The sequence below is a fragment of the Rhinatrema bivittatum genome, chromosome 5, assembly GCF_901001135.1.
Source record: "Rhinatrema bivittatum chromosome 5, aRhiBiv1.1, whole genome shotgun sequence".
In the NCBI taxonomy this organism is placed as follows: domain Eukaryota; kingdom Metazoa; phylum Chordata; class Amphibia; order Gymnophiona; family Rhinatrematidae; genus Rhinatrema; species Rhinatrema bivittatum.
This window is the reverse complement of record NC_042619.1, coordinates 267080354-267096163: the sequence shown is the minus strand read 5'-3', so window position 1 is coordinate 267096163 and position 15810 is coordinate 267080354. Positions and strand designations below refer to the sequence as shown.

General features: G+C 45.6%; 1 protein-coding gene across 4 annotated transcripts in view; it reads left to right on the top strand.

Moving 5' to 3' along the window:
* LOC115092724 (disintegrin and metalloproteinase domain-containing protein 20-like) overlaps window positions 1-15810 on the top strand; it is a 229901-nt gene that overhangs the window by 148363 nt on the left and 65728 nt on the right. The window contains exon 4 of one of the 4 annotated variants that reach the window (XM_029603981.1): window positions 14483-14519. The exons of 2 other annotated variants lie outside the window; for them this stretch is intronic. In XM_029603981.1, coding sequence (XP_029459841.1) covers window positions 14483-14519 — 37 coding nt within the window. Of the gene's footprint in view, window positions 1-14440; window positions 14520-15810 lie in introns of all 4 variants that reach the window. One more of the 4 variants, XM_029603980.1, reaches the window with a different exon arrangement.

Below are 15810 nucleotides of genomic sequence, written 5' to 3'. Positions count from 1 at the left end.
AATGGCGTTCCCAGACACGATTCGTGCGTCATGGGAAGACGTCTTTCCATTGCAATGGGCGGCGGGACCGATACGATATCTGGGGGTATATCTATCACTGAACCCTAGTATGCTCTATGAGGTTAATATCCCACCCTTATTGTCCTCCACTTTGGAGAAAATGCGTGTCTGGCAGGAATTGCCCTTAACGTTAAGTGGACGCATCAATATGTTCAAGATGGTCCCGTTACCCAAGTGGCTTTACGTGCTCTCTACTTTACCAGTATGTCTCAAACAAAAAGATCTGGCCTCTCTAGATAAAGAGCTTCGGAAATTTATTTGGAAGGGTGGTAAATCTCGAATCTCATTGACTACCTTGCGGGCGCCTTGGGGGAGGGGGGACTTGGAGTCCCCGATATTGGGCTCTATAATTTGGCGGGTAATCTCCCTCTGGTTAGGGCCTGGCTTTTAGACCGACCCACCTTTATTCCTGCAGCGGCTGAGCAGGCCTTGGTAGCCCCCTTTGCTTTAAATTATGTACTACAAGCCCCTGTTCATTCCCTGTCTTCATTGCTAACTAAATCTCCTTCCCTTAGGCTGATTCGCCAGGCTTGGCTGAGGGTGACAAAATTACTTGGGATTTTGCGGGTGTGTGCCTATCTCCTCCCACTACAGGGTAATTTAGAGTTTGCCCCTGGCTCTCAAACTCCAGGGTTCCAAGCCTGGAGACGTCAGGGGGTAACGCGCCTAGGGCACTTATTTGATATGGAGGGGAACTTATTAACATTTGCGGAATTACAGAAAATGTATAATCTTGGTAGAACACATGTCTTCCCCTACTTGCAGGCAAAGCATTACATTCGATCTCTCACTCCTGATATGTTTAGTGTGAACGCACTCCACTCCTTAGTAGATCTGTTTCAGTTAGATGGTGATAAGATACCATCATTATCCAGATATTATAAGACTCTGGTCAAATACTCAAAGGCAGCTGACCTTCAGGGTTTGTTGGAGCGCTGGAATAGGGATGGGCTGATCGTGCTGACACTGAATACACTTAGAACTTGCTTCCGGAACATACCTTACGTTGTACAGGGCATGTATTATCGGGAGATGCAATATAAGTTTCTCTATAGGGCATATGTGACTGAACAAGTTGCATATCATTCCTGGATTGCTATTTCTGACACTTGCGTGCGCTGTGGTGGAGCGGTGGGCACACTCTCACATGCGTTCTGGGCCTGTCCCCCAGTGAGGAGGTTTTGGGGTCGTATTGCTCAATATCTCATGCTTTTATTGGATTACAAGCTGCCTATAACACCCATGGTTTTTTTGTTTGGTTGTCTGCCCAAACTTCCAGTACAGAGACGCAGGCTGGGACTGTTTATCTTAAAGTCCTGCTTGGTGGGGAAGAAGGTAATATTAATGCAGTGGCGCAGTGCGGAACCTCCTCTGTTCTGGACTTGGAGGAATCACCTACATCAGCTGATGCGTATGGAAGACCTTGACTCCCCCACCACGCCTCAGAAGCGTCGGCGATTTTTGGAGATCTGGGATGCTTATTTGCAGATGCTGCCACATCGCTCCAGGAGTTTAATTCTAAATGATTGATTTGGATCTACATATGACTAGTGGACAATGTGACCTGTACCGACAGGACTGCTGGCTTGTTGCTGGGGGGTAGGGGGGGGGGGAGGGAATTCATAAGACACAGTGTGCGATATTATATACTATTGTTGAGGCAGTGCGGGTGCAGGAAACAACCTTCACTGCCGTTCTTGTTTGTATTTTATTTGAAAAATAAAAATTTTATACAATAAGAAAAGAAGAATGTATTCAAATTTGTCTCTAGGAAAAGATCTCAGGCTACTCAACGATTTTTTAAAGAAAGTATTTCAGACCTTATTACTAACTGCTCATATCTCTGCTCACCAATATTATACGGTTCAATATCTGTATGATTGCATACAAAAACTAACACCTTTCATTCAATCTACTGAAGGCCAAAATTTATTATCGTCAACCACTTCTAGATGTGGAAGAGTACAAATGATATCAACCTGATTAATCAGATTACAAACTCAAATTATGTAACATTCTATATTCCTAGGCCAAATCGTAAAGGAGGTGGCCTAATGCTGATTGCAAAAAAAGAATACTGTCTAAGAATTGTTACATAAAGGGTTGTTTTAGTGTGCCCCATGGGCCTCGGCCCGACCCCAGACGGATCCTGGACCGAACCGAGGGTTGACGGCGTGATCCACCATGGCTGACGGTCTTACTCTCTGTCAGGCCTGCAAACTCCTAAGGCCAACAACAGGATGATGTTGGAATGTGAATGGTCCTCCGACCATTCCGAGCCCTTTCGGACCTGCTGCATGAAACAGCATGGAGCAGCAGGCCTGGCCTGAGGTCAAGGGCAGACGGCCTTGACACGAAGACATGACAGCAGGATCGATGCAACGGCATCGCGGACGAAGACTTGACACCAAGGCTGATGCAGACGGCATCACGGATGAAGACTTGACACCAAAGCTGATGCGAAGACATCACGGACCAGTGGTCGATGCAACGGCATCCTGGACCAGGGTCGATGTGACGACATCAGGAACAAGACATGATACCAAGAGTGATGCAACGGCATCCAGGACAAGACGAGGAACTGACGAAGTCCAGACAAGACGAGAAGCTGGGCGGAAGGACATTGGCACTGTCTCTCAGGGCGCCCTACTCAGCCCACCCGCGGGACTGAGACGCGGACCACCCTGTCCCACTGCGCGCCCTACACAGCCCGCGGAGGCTGGTCACGGACCACGCTGGGAGTGGGACAAGCGCAGGAAAGGATCCAGTCGAAGCAGAACTCCAACGACAGAGCCGATGTCGTCCAAAGCTCCACCAACGGTTGGCAGGACATGACGGCTGAGGAGCACAGAACACCAGTCCACCTGTAGGCTAGTCCTTGCTCGGGCAAGACATCGTCCGAGGGACCCCACGGCCTAACAGGTACCAGAAGGCTCTAGAGCGCTGAAGACGAAGACACAGGAGCAGGACATCAAGGAACCTGGAACATCAGGAAATGGAGGATCAACGCGAGACACCAGGACACCTGGACAGGGACCTCAGGCAACGAAGACAGAACTTGACATGGCGTGACAACAAGAACTCCATGGAGAAGACGAAGAAGACCTGACGAAGCTCTGGCAGGCAGTAGCCTCCAGAGTGAAGCAACTCCGATGCAAGGCCAAGACGTACTGATGGAGCAGCCCTTTTATAGGGCTGAAGCAGGAAGTCCCATTAAAGGTGGGGCCAGCACACTTCCTGTGTCTGGCCCTTTAAATGTAGCAGAGAGGCGCGCGCCAGCGCCTAAGGAGAGCAGGGAGAGCTGTGCAGGACCGCGGACAGCGGCCTGCACCGACGTCAGCACAGGAAGAGGCAGGGCTGGCCTGAGTCGCAGGCCCCGACGTCTGCAGCGGCACTCGCCGCTGCAGGAGGCCCCAAGGGCAGCTCCAGCTGCCAGGTGAGACCGGGGCTTGCGGCCTAACACCGCGAAGATGCAGGCAACGGCGGCGATCCCGGCCGCGTAGGGGAGACAGAAAGTCCGCGGCTCCGGCCGCGGTGAAGAGGACAAGTCCGGGCGGCCTCTGGGCCACAGGTAGCAACAAAGTCTGCGGTTCCGGCCGTGCTAGAAGGCCCGACGGCGTCCCTGCCGCGTCGGGTAAGGAAGCAGCATGGGTGAGTGAGCCTGCTCGTGGGAAACACCGCGGGCAGGAGATTCATAACAAGAATGATATCTATTTCTATTGTTCAATCCTATGAAATAGCATTATTTGACTCAAATCTACAATTATGTTTAATTTACTGTCCATGAAAACTATTAGATCATAATAGCTCCCCAGTTATTGAATTAATCGCTAGCAACGTGAATCCCGAAAAGCCTGCTATTATTTTAGGAGACTTTAAACTACACATGGATTCCAACCTGCACTCTGCCACTTGTAACACAATTATTGACTCGCTTTCTGCCCTTGGATACAAAGAAATTATTTCTGGCCCCACTTATAAAGATGGCCATACTTTAGACCTAATATTTATTAACCATACTGTTGGGAGATCAACACCCCCTGAAATTAATCCTGTACCATGGTCTGACCATAATTAATGCGCAAGTTACATTTACATCATACCATGCTTCAGAAAACCTCCAGCCTTTAACTTTTACTTATCGCCCGCCTTTTAAAATTGATGACTTACAAAATTAATTCTTTAACATAAAAAACATAGATATGAGCAACAGTGAGATTGCTAGAAAGACCTGGGTCAGAATTACAAACTCTATTGCTGACAACTTAAACCCCATAATTACTAGAACAATAAAACACCTTAAAAAAATATAATCCATAGTATGACGATAATATTAGAGGCACAAAACGATTACTGAGAAAAAAAGAAAAAGCATAGCGAATAAACCCAACTCTAATAACTCTGGGTGCGTATAGGTCATACTTAACATACTACAAAAGACTAGTTAACAATACAAAAAAAAAAATTTTCACCAAGAAAATCAAGCATTTTAATCGTAATCAGAGAATGCTTTTTTCAGTAGTTCAGAATCTGACCAGAAATACCACAGTTGAAAACTCATCTCTCCCTGAATCAAGATGTAATGAGGTTGCCCAGTTTTTCAACCAGAAAATTCAAAACCTATTTATAGACATTGATACAGTAACTGATCAAACAATTAATATGGAATGAAAAGAAACTCAAAATGGGCAAACTTTGAGCAGATCTCATCCATAGAGATAGAAGCGCTTATAAAAAGCATGAATCCCACTATGCATCCACTGGACAGTATCCCTATCTCATCCCTGAAATCAATTGCTAATTTAATATCTACTCCGATTGCTTCAATAATTAACCTTTTCCTCATAGAAGGCCACTTTCCCGAAATTTTAAAATGTTCCACAGTAAAGCCAGTTCTTAAAAAAACAACCTAGATTCAACAAATTTAAATAATTATAGACCCATTTCCAATTTGTCATTCATTTCCAAACAATTAGAGAAAGTTCTTCAAAAACAATTATCCGATGTTACACCCGTCGGTCGCAGATGGCTGCGACCGCTTATGCTCACCTCTTGCCTCACTGCACTGACTCCGTTGGATAGACTCGCAGCCTTGCCAGCTATCGCCGGCCTGCCCGCCCCTGTTCCAGGGCCTCCCTGGATGGTGTGGACGCCGCCAACCGCCATCTTGCCCTTGGAGCTCCTTAGGCGCATGCGCGCTCTCGGGCCAGTCTTATGCATATCATGACAGGAACCTCGGGGGTGTTCCCCCCGGATGACGTCATTTATCGTGGACTCTTAAGCCAGCTGGCCCTGTCTGCCTACGACTTGGCAACGAGTTCTCTCATTGCTGAATCCGCTTCGCTCACTACAGACGTCCCGTTCCAGCTCCTGCATCCTTGGTGTGAGTCGTCTTGGGTACCCGCTCCTCGGAGGCCCTTTCCTTGTCTCTGGCTATCCGCTCCTTGGAGGGCCTTGCGTCTAGGACTGCTGTCTGCCCCGTTCCCTGGGGCTTCCTCTGGAACCATCGCTACTTCTACAGTGAGTACTCCGCTTATGGACCATTATTGTATTATCTCTACTGAGGAACCCTCATCTGTGTACCCCGCTCTGCAGACCACTGCTGTACCATCTCTACCGAGGAACCCTCATTGGTGTACCCCGCTCCGTGGACCACTGCCGTATCATCTCTACTAAGGAACCCTCATTGGTGTACCCCGCTCTGCAGGCCATTGCCATAATCATCTCTGCAGAAGAAACCTCTTTTGGTATACCCCACTTCACAGACCCCATGTCACCTCTGTGTCTGTGTTACTTTCTGATACACTCCCTGTCCCGTGGGCAATGTCGCTCTACTTCACTCTGCTCACTCTTTCTCTCCAGTACCTGCTGTTCTACTCACCCAGCAGCTGAGACCTCACCTCCCAATGGTGAGGCTCACGGGGTTCCTCCCTTCATCTCTCACCTCGGTCCAGGGCCCACATACCCACAAATCTTAACAGATTGCCAAGCCCATGGAACTGGCACAGGTCTTGGCGCAGGCCATCTCTGGCCTGGCCCAGCGAATTACAGAGCAGCAAAAGATGCTGGAGACTTTGGCTAGCGCCATAAACCAATTGAGCAATCGACTGGACTCTGCCTCGACACCTGCCAAGCCTAGCCCAGCTTCACATGCATCACTATTCCAGCCTACAGTGCCCTTGCGGCACCCCCTTGTTTCGCAGGTGACCCCTTGTTGTACAGGGGCTTCCTCAACCAGTGCAACATGCACTTTTCATTACAACCTGCATATTTCCCTGATGAAGTTTCCAAGACAACATATATCTTGACCCTTCTGGATGGAAAGGTGTTGGCCTGGGCATCACCCCTTTTAGAGCTAATGGATCCGATCCTCCATGACCAATAGGGCTTCCTCGCCCTATTTCACTCCATATTCGATGACCCAGGTCGAAAGGCCATCTCAGGGTCTACGCTCCTGCATCTGTAACAAGGTTCCAGATCCCTGACCGATTATGTCATCGAGTTTAGGACTCTCTCGTCTGAATTGCACTGGGACCTGAGATGCCTGCGTGCTATTTTCCTCGAAGGTCTGAGCCCGCGTATCAAGGATGAATTAGCAGCACAAGAACTCCCTGAGGCATTGGATTCTCTTATAGACCTCGCCGGTCGCATTGACTGCCGTCTTCATGAGCATTTGCACGAGGCCAGAGGATCCAAGAGGATGGCTTCAGGTGCTCCACGCATTCGCCCGACATCATCCACTCAGACTGCTACTACACAAAGCACTGAGGAAAGGGAACCGATGCAAATGGGCCGTAGTCATCTATCCTCAAAAGAAAAGCGTCGTCGTTGTCAAAGATCTGGTCTTTGTATGTATTGTGGTCAACCGGGTCATGCGGTACCCTCCTGTCCACTCTGTCCGGGAAACTCCTAGGCCTAGGTTCTGCCGGAGGACTTCTCCTAGGCCTGACCTCACCCTTTCCTCCGTTAGCTCTGCCTGTCTCTATTAATTCAGGCGCTCAGGAATTTCACACCCTAGCATTGGTGGACTCCGGGGCCGGTGGAAATTTTATCCTTAGACAACTTGTGGAACACCTGTAGATTTCCACTGTCTGTACGCCAACGCCACTACTGCTGTCCGCCATTCATGTCGAACCGTTACCAGGTGAAGTTACCTTCTCCACGGTCCCCATCCGACTCCGCACTGGATCGCTGCACATGGAGACCATTTCCTTTCTGATACTGGACAAGGCTGTACACCCTGTGGTCCTTGGTCTGCCGTTGCTCTGCAATTCAATTGGAGCACTCTACAATTGTCCCAATGGGGCAACTCCTGCCATAAAAAGTTCTTGGAGGTCTTGTCCTCGTTACCTTGCCTAGCTACTTACAACATCCCTTCCGGGTCTTCTGCTGCAGTCCCCGTCTTCGCGGATGTGTTTTCAAAGAAAGCTGTGGACACCGTAACTCCTCATCGCTCATTTGATTGTGCTATAAACTTATTGCCTAACACTGAGCCTCCCTGAGGAAGGGTCTACCCACTTTCACTAACAGAGACAAAGGCCATGTCTGAATATATACAAGAAAATTTGCCAAAAGGTTTCATTCGGCCTTCCAAATCTCCCACTGGAGCAGGATTCTTTTTTGTGGGGAAAAAGGACGGCTCCCTCTGGCTGTGCATAGACTACCGTGGCTTAAACGAGATTACCTAGAAGGACTGTTACCCCTTGCCATTAATCTCTGAACTTTTTGACAGAATCCAGGCGGCCAAGATATTTACCAAATTGGACCTCAGGGGAGCTTACAATTTGGTCAGGATACGCCAGGGTGACAAATGGAAAACCGCATTTAACACCCATGACGGCCATTTTGAATACCTGGTAATGCTGTTTGGCCTCTGCAATGCCCCAGTGGTGTTTCAGAATATGATAAACGAGATCTTCAGATATATGCTCTACAGTTGTGTCGTAGTCTACCTGGATGACATCCTGGTCTTTTCACAACACCTCCAGAGCTATCACCAGGACGTCACCATCGTTCTGCAATGCCTAAGGGACAATCAGTTATATGTTAAGCTGGAGAAATGCTCTTTCGACCAGGAGACAGTCCCTTTTCTAGGCTGTGGTCTCAAGCCAGGGTTTTCAGATGGACCCACAGAAAATCAATAGTATTCGTAACTGGCCTCAACTAACGGGCCTTAAGGCGCTCCGAAGATTTCTTCAGTTTACGAACTACTACAGGTCGTTCATCCATCTTTTTTCAACACTGACTGCCCCAGTCACAGCCATGACTCGTAAGGGAGCCAACCCCTCTCAGTGGTCACCCGAGGCCGTGATTGCCTTCCAGGAGCTCAAGGAGGTGTTCCTACGAGAACCATGCTTGCGTCATCTCGACCCCCGACGACCCTTCAGACGTCGGTGTTGGTGCTGGGCTCCGCCAGCATTCAGCCAATCACACTTTGCACCCATGCTCTTTCTTCTCCCCGGCTGAGCGTAATTATGGAATCGGAATCAAGGAATTACTGGTGATTAAACTGGTCTTCAAGGAGTGGCGTCCCTGGCTCGAGGGAGCGCAGCACCAGATCACGGTATATACTGACCACAAGAACCTCGAGTACCTGCACCATGCTCAACGCCTTAATCATAGGTAAGCCCGATGATCTCTTTTTTACTCGGTTCAGTTTCCTACTACTATACCGGCCAGCCAATAAGAACACTCAAGCCGATGCACTCTCTCACTCTTTCACCACAGAAGACGTTCCGGATATCCTATGGCACATTATTGATCCGACTAAAGTTCTCCTCTCCACCACACTCTCAGTGCCATCTGGGAAGATGGTGGTTCCTCGACCACTTCGTAGGAAAATCCTCCGCTGGGCACATGATTCCTTGCTGGCAGGCCACCCCGGACAAGCTAAAACTCTACTCTCCAGAGATTCTGTTGGTGGCCAACCATGAAGAAAGACGCTCAAGCATATGTGGAATCATGTCCCACTTGTGCTCGTCAGAAATCACTGGCGGGCCATCCTTGGCGTCTCCTACAACCTCTTCCTGCACCTAGTGAGCCGTGGACACACATAGCCACATTTCATTGTGGACCTACTTCCTTCCAGTGGCAACAACACCATTTGGGTTGCCGTGGACCGATTTTCAAAGATGACTCATTTTGTGGCATTACCTGGTTTTTCTTCAGCCCCAGAATTAGCAAAATTGTTCATTCGCCACATCTTTCACCTCCACGGACTCCCAAGACACATACTCTCTGATCAAGGTGTTCAATTTACGGCCAGGTTTTGGAGGTCACTTTGTAAAAAGTTTGATATTGCATTGGACCTCACATCGGCCTATGACCCTTATGCCAATGATCAGACAGAACCCAGAAGCAGTTTCTTTGGGCGTATGTGAACTCTCGGCAGAATGACTGGTCTGACTTACTACCCTAGATCGAGTTCGCCTTAAACTCCCACCAGTCTGCATCTACTGGTTCATCACCCTTTCACATAGTATACGGACGCCAGCCTCTTTCTCCTCTTCCACTACCTCTGTCTTTGCCTGCTTCAGCGGCGCAGGCTTCTGCCCAAGAGTTACAACAACTTTGGGAGCACACCAAAGAACTTCTACAGCAAGCTGCCCAGAAGTCAAAGAAGTTCTACGATGCCCATCATCGGGCAGCTCCACAGTTTAACCCTGGAGACAAGGTGTGGCTCAGCACTCGCTTTATTCGCTTGAAACTGCCTTCAGCCCGCTTCGCTCCCACATACATCAGGCCTTTTCCTGTACTTCGCTGGCTGGTCCTGGTCACTTACAGTCTCCGCCTACCCACATCGCTCAAGATTCATAACGCTTCCACATCTCACTATTAAAGCCTCTCATCTTGTCCGAGTTCTCCAAGAAACCACCTGAGCCCCAACCTCTGGCATCAGAAGGGGACATTACCTATCAGGTACAGGACATCCTGGATGTGAGGAAGTGTGGGAAGCGATGGGAATATTTGATCTTGTGGGAAGGATTTGGTCCCGAAGAGAACAGTTGGGAGCCTGCAGTCAATTTCCTAGACAAAGAACTGATCAAGCAGTTCCATGCTTCTCACCCAAGAAAACCCAAACCTACGGGGAGGGGGCCCTAAGAAGGGGGGTACTGTTACGCCCGTCAGTCGCAGATGGCTGCAACCGCTGTTGCTCACCTCTTGCCTCATTGCACTGACTCCATTGATAGACTCACGGCCTCCGCCAGCTATCACTGGCCTGCCCACCCCCGTTCCAGGGCCTCCCTGGACGGTGTGGATGCCGCTGACCGCCATCTTGCATTTGGAGTTCCTTAGGCGTGCACACGCTCTCTTGGGCCAGTCTTATGCACGTCATGGTGGGATCCTCGGGGGCATTCCCCCCCGGATGACGTCATTCATCGTGGACTCTTAAGCCGGCTGTCCCTGTTTGCCTATGATTTGGCAACAAATTCCCTCATTGCTGAATCCGCTTCGCTCAGTACGGACTTCCCGTTCCAGCTCCTGCTTCCTCGGCGTGAGACGTCTGAGGTACCCACTCCTCAGGGGCCCTTTCCTCGTCTCTGGCTATCCGCTCCTTGGAGGGCCTTGCAACCAGGACCACTGCTTGCCCCGTTCCCTGGGGGCTTCCTCTGGAACCATCGCTACTTCTACAGTGAGTACTACGGTCACGGACCATTACTGTATCATCTCTACTGAGGAACCCTCATCAGTTTCGCCGCCCTGCGGACCACTGCCATACCATCTCTACTGAGGAATCCTCATCGGTGTACCCCGCTCTGCGGACCATTGCCGTATCATCTCTACAGAAGAAACCTCTTTGGGTATACCCCACTTCACAGACCCTGTGTCATCTCTGTGTCTGTGTTACTTCTTGATACACTCCCCGCCCCGCGGGCAGTGTCGCTCTACTTCTCTCTGCTTTCTCTCTCTCTCTCTCCAGTACCTGCTGTTCTACTCACCCAGCAGCTGAGACCTCGCCTTCCGATGGTGAGGCTCACGGGGCTCCTCCCCGTGGCAGTACCATCTCTCACCTTGGCCCAGGGCCCACATACCCACAGATCGTAACATCAGAGCACTTTGAAAACAATAATATCCTATATCCTACACAGTTTGGCTTTAGAAAGCATTTTAGCACAGAAACACTTTTATTGGCATTAACAGACATGGTACTCAGAGGATTTGATAACGGACAAAGCTATTAATAGAGATGTGAATCGGAACCAGAATCGGATCCGATATCAGTTCCGATTCACATCTCTATAGATGTGAATCGGAACCAGAATCGGATCCGATATCAGTTCCGATTCACATCTCTAGCTATTAATACTCCTTGATTTATCCGCAGCTTTCGACATGATCAACCACTCAATATTACTCGATAGATTAGATTATCTGAAATCGGTCTAGCAAATACCACATTACAATGGTTTGCATCATACCTTTCGAACCGATTATTTTTCAGGTCAAAATTAAGAATACTCTCTTAGACAAAATAAACCTCAACACTGGAGTTCCACAAGGCTCTTCACTTTCCGCCACATTATTTAACATATATATGTTACCCATCTGTCACTTGCTGTCTAGCCTTGGACTTACATACTATATCTATGCAGATGATATACAGATCTTAATTCCAATTGAAAACTCACTGGAAGCTACATTTAAAAAAACAGCCTTGTATTTATCTATTATCAAGCAGTTACTCACACACATGAAACTATGCTCAATATTAACAAAACTGAAGTTATCATATTAGATAGGAGACCATTGTATAACAACCCCCCTACATTAAAATTAGACGATAAATTAACTGAAATAACAATCGTGACACATACTCGTGATTTAATCATAATTATTGATAGGGAACTCAACTTCAAGAAGCATATTTCCATTAAATTAAAAGAAGGTTATTAAAAACTAAACACTCAAACGACTAAAACCCCTCCTAAATTAATCTGATTTTAGAACAGTTTTGCAACTACTGTTATTTGCTAACATTGACTACTGCAATTCGCTATTAATCGGCCTTCCACTATCCACGATACATCCCCTACAAATACTTCAAAATACATCAGCAGAATTTTAACAGGTACTAAGAAATGTACCTTACCCTTACCCTTCCCCTTCCCCTGTTACTTGTAATTTCTGTTGCTTTTGTTCCATGTAAACCGAGGTGATGTTTCGACTAACATCGGTATAGAAGACTTTCTAAATACATAAATAAATAAATAAATAAATGTGATCATATCACACCAGTATTAATATTCTTACACTGGCTACCTGTGAAGTTCCGCATAGATTACAAAATTCTGTGCATTATACATAAAATCATATACGAAGAACAAACTGATTGGCTGAATACATCCATCCGTCTCCACACTACACAACGTTACCTAAGATCTGCCATTAAGGGACTGTTTACTATACCTTCTATTCATTCAGCCCACATGACTCAGGTTAGAACTAGAGCCATCTTGATTGCGGGGTCAAAAATTTGGAATTCCTTGCTGCCCGAACTCCATTTACAAGGGAATCTTAAACTGTTTAAAAAAGAACTAAAGACATGTCTTTTTAACAAGGCTTACACTGAACCTCAGTAAACAACGCAACTGTCAGCCTTATTAACATACCAGCTCTTTTATATTTTATTTCTCAATTAGCTCACTTAATTTTATTGATTCCTCTCTTTTAATTGCTCTTTTTTATTTCATATTTTATTTTATTTGTATCTTATCTATTATTGCTGCTACTACTTATTATCATTGTAGTTCTGATGTTATTTATTTATACTATTACTTTCTTTTACATTATTTATGTAATTAGTATTGCCCTCTCTAATTATGTAAACCATTGTGATGATTCCTCCAAACGACAGTATATAAAATCAGTCAATAAATAAATAATAAAATAAAAATCCTGGTTCTGTCTATGAATTACTTGATGCTATATTGCGTACCTTATCTGCCTTGATTGGAGCACAATGAATGGCCTGGTTAAGAGCTAACAGCATTCATAATGACATTCATGAAAAGTTGACAGATGTGCCTTTTCTGAGTGAGCTGTTTGGAGAAAAAGTCACTCAAATAAAAGAACATAATATGGCAGTCCAATCGCTCTAGATGGGGCCTGAGCAGCCCTCTTCTGTAAGACGCCTGTTGTACTCTTACAAGAGGCTGTGCTTCCAGAGATGTATTTCCACACACATCCAAAAGTCCTCTTGGCTTTCCATATTATTAAATCCATCATATTGTCTACCTTCTTTCTGATACCCCATGTGCCTGAAGGAGAGTAAACCAGTCATACTTTGGATTGCAAAAGAAACTTATCCTACTTCAAGAAAAGAACTTAGCTGCATTGCCATATTTCACAGCTCTTCATATCTTACGATCCTAATAAGTTTGACTTAGCAGTCACCAAATGTACCTTGTCTGACTGGATAGCAGACTGCATTCAGCATAGCTAAACAGTTGCAGTACTGCAAATCACAGACTCTGTCAAAGCTCATCAAGTTAGAACTATGGCTTCTTCCATTGCTCACCTCCAAGCGGTTCTTTTTGAAGATATCTGCAATGTGGTCTTCAGTACACACTTTTACATCCCACTGTTGTCTAGTCATCATGAGGACTGATAGTAAATTCAGACAAGCAGTTTTGTGCAACCTATTCTCACAGAAGTCTACTCTCCATGGTCTAGTCCAGGTTGCTTACTCAGTAAATGCTCTGCTGCAACCCTCAGCTTGGGATTTCCCGCGTATCCTAGCTAATTCAACCTATTTTTCAATGGAAAGAACACGTTTGCTCACCGTAAACAGTGTTTTCCATAGATATCAGGGTGTATTAGTCATGCTAAATACCTTTCTGAAAGTTGGTTACCTAGATAGGATTAGCTTTAATATCAACTGAGGAGACTCGCTAGTCAATGCCCATGCAGGAATTCCTGCACATGTTCAGCAGAGCTAAAGGTTCTGTCAGCTAGGAGAGATGAGTCTGTTTGGTGCTGCCGGATGACATCACCCACATATCATGGCTAATTCATTCTGCTATCTAAGGAAAACAACATTTATGGTAAGAAAACTTGTTGTTTTAACTAATCCTCGCAACAGTAAATTGTAATGTAAATTGCACAATGATGATATTTGACTGTGTTCTTTTAAACAAGGGCTGCCCAAACTTGGTCCTCAAGTATCACAACTCAGTTAGCTTTTTAGGATTTCCTATTAATAAATATGCATGAGATTTATTTGTATGTACTATCTCTATTATATGCAAATAGATCTCATGCATATTTATTTTCGGGATCCTGAAAACTTAACTGGATTGCAGCCATCAATGACAGAGTTTGGGCATCCTAGTTTTAAACTTTATGCTGCTTCTAATATTGTTTTAATCTTACTTGTTAGAATATTTCTGTCTTCATCGTTGCCAATATATACTTATTCTAGGAGTGCAGTGTTGCACATGGAAGATCCCTATATTCGGGTAAGCCTTTGCTTTATGTCTTGGTTATATGAATTACATGGTTAGGTTCTTTATTTTATAACATATTTCAAGCTGCCTATGACTCTTCACAGTCTTGAATGTGGTAGTTTTTGTTTTTTCTCCATTGACAAGCAGGCATGAATCAGTCATGATGTGTGGAAGGAGTCATCTGACAGTGCTAAGAGCTTAGTAAAAATCTTATTGAACATGCATGGGGGTTTCTGTTTGTTCGCTTCCTCATGAGCCCCTCAGTTTTTCTTTGTCCAAGCTACTGCACAGATGTATTCCAATCTCCCTCAAAACGTTTTTGGCCTTGTTTTTACATTGAGTTCACATTTGGTGCCTTTGTAGCTCCTCAACAGAACTTTTCAGTTCTACCTTAATAAAAAAAGAAAATGGTAAAGCTCAAGGCCAAAAGACTTATGGGCGTGGGCATCACATATCTATCACTAAACCCATTCATTTTGCTATTGCTGCCTGGGCCTAGATTTTGATGATCTCCATGGAGAAGTAAGATACAAATTAGCCACACAAGTGATGTGTCATCATTCAATGGTACCTATATGGATATGCTCTCTCCTATCTCAAAAACTTCTGAGCAGGCATGGGAATTCCCATGCACTGTCCTCACTTGAGTCTTATTGTGCATTTTTTTCTCTGCTGGAACAGAACATAGCTTTAATTTTCCCCTCACTGGTCTGTAGTTTTTTTTCTCTCTGGGGGGGGGGGATGGATCTTTTCCAAAACTACTAATTTCTTTTCTATTTTCTATTTTCTTCTTTATTATTTATTTTTTATTTTTTTTATTTTTTTTTTAAAGAAATCTTTTTTCACTATCATGATGTCAGGGAAAGCAGCCTTTCAAGAGATGAACTTAGTCACAAAATGGCTAATGCTATCCTGCACTTATTATGTTTGAGATGGCTAGGACTGGAACACAACAAACCTGCCAACATTCCGTCTGAATATTATTTCATATAATTTATATATATTGACTGAATGAAATAGAAAACAAATTTTGAAAATGGAAGGTGGGGTTTCATACTAAGCCAACAAAAGGTTCCATCCAGTTAACCCATGGCATGCATTCATACTCGTAGACACCCAATCAACCACCCATTAGTTCAGTCAATATTTTATTTAATTTATGCATCAAGGAAAACCATTTTTTAAATTTTTGTATATTTTATAAAAACACCCTAAAAAATACAAAGCAGGTTCCCGGCAATCCAAAAAATGATTTTTTTTTAAACAATACTTGCGCTGTACCACTGGGGCCATATTGGGGTTT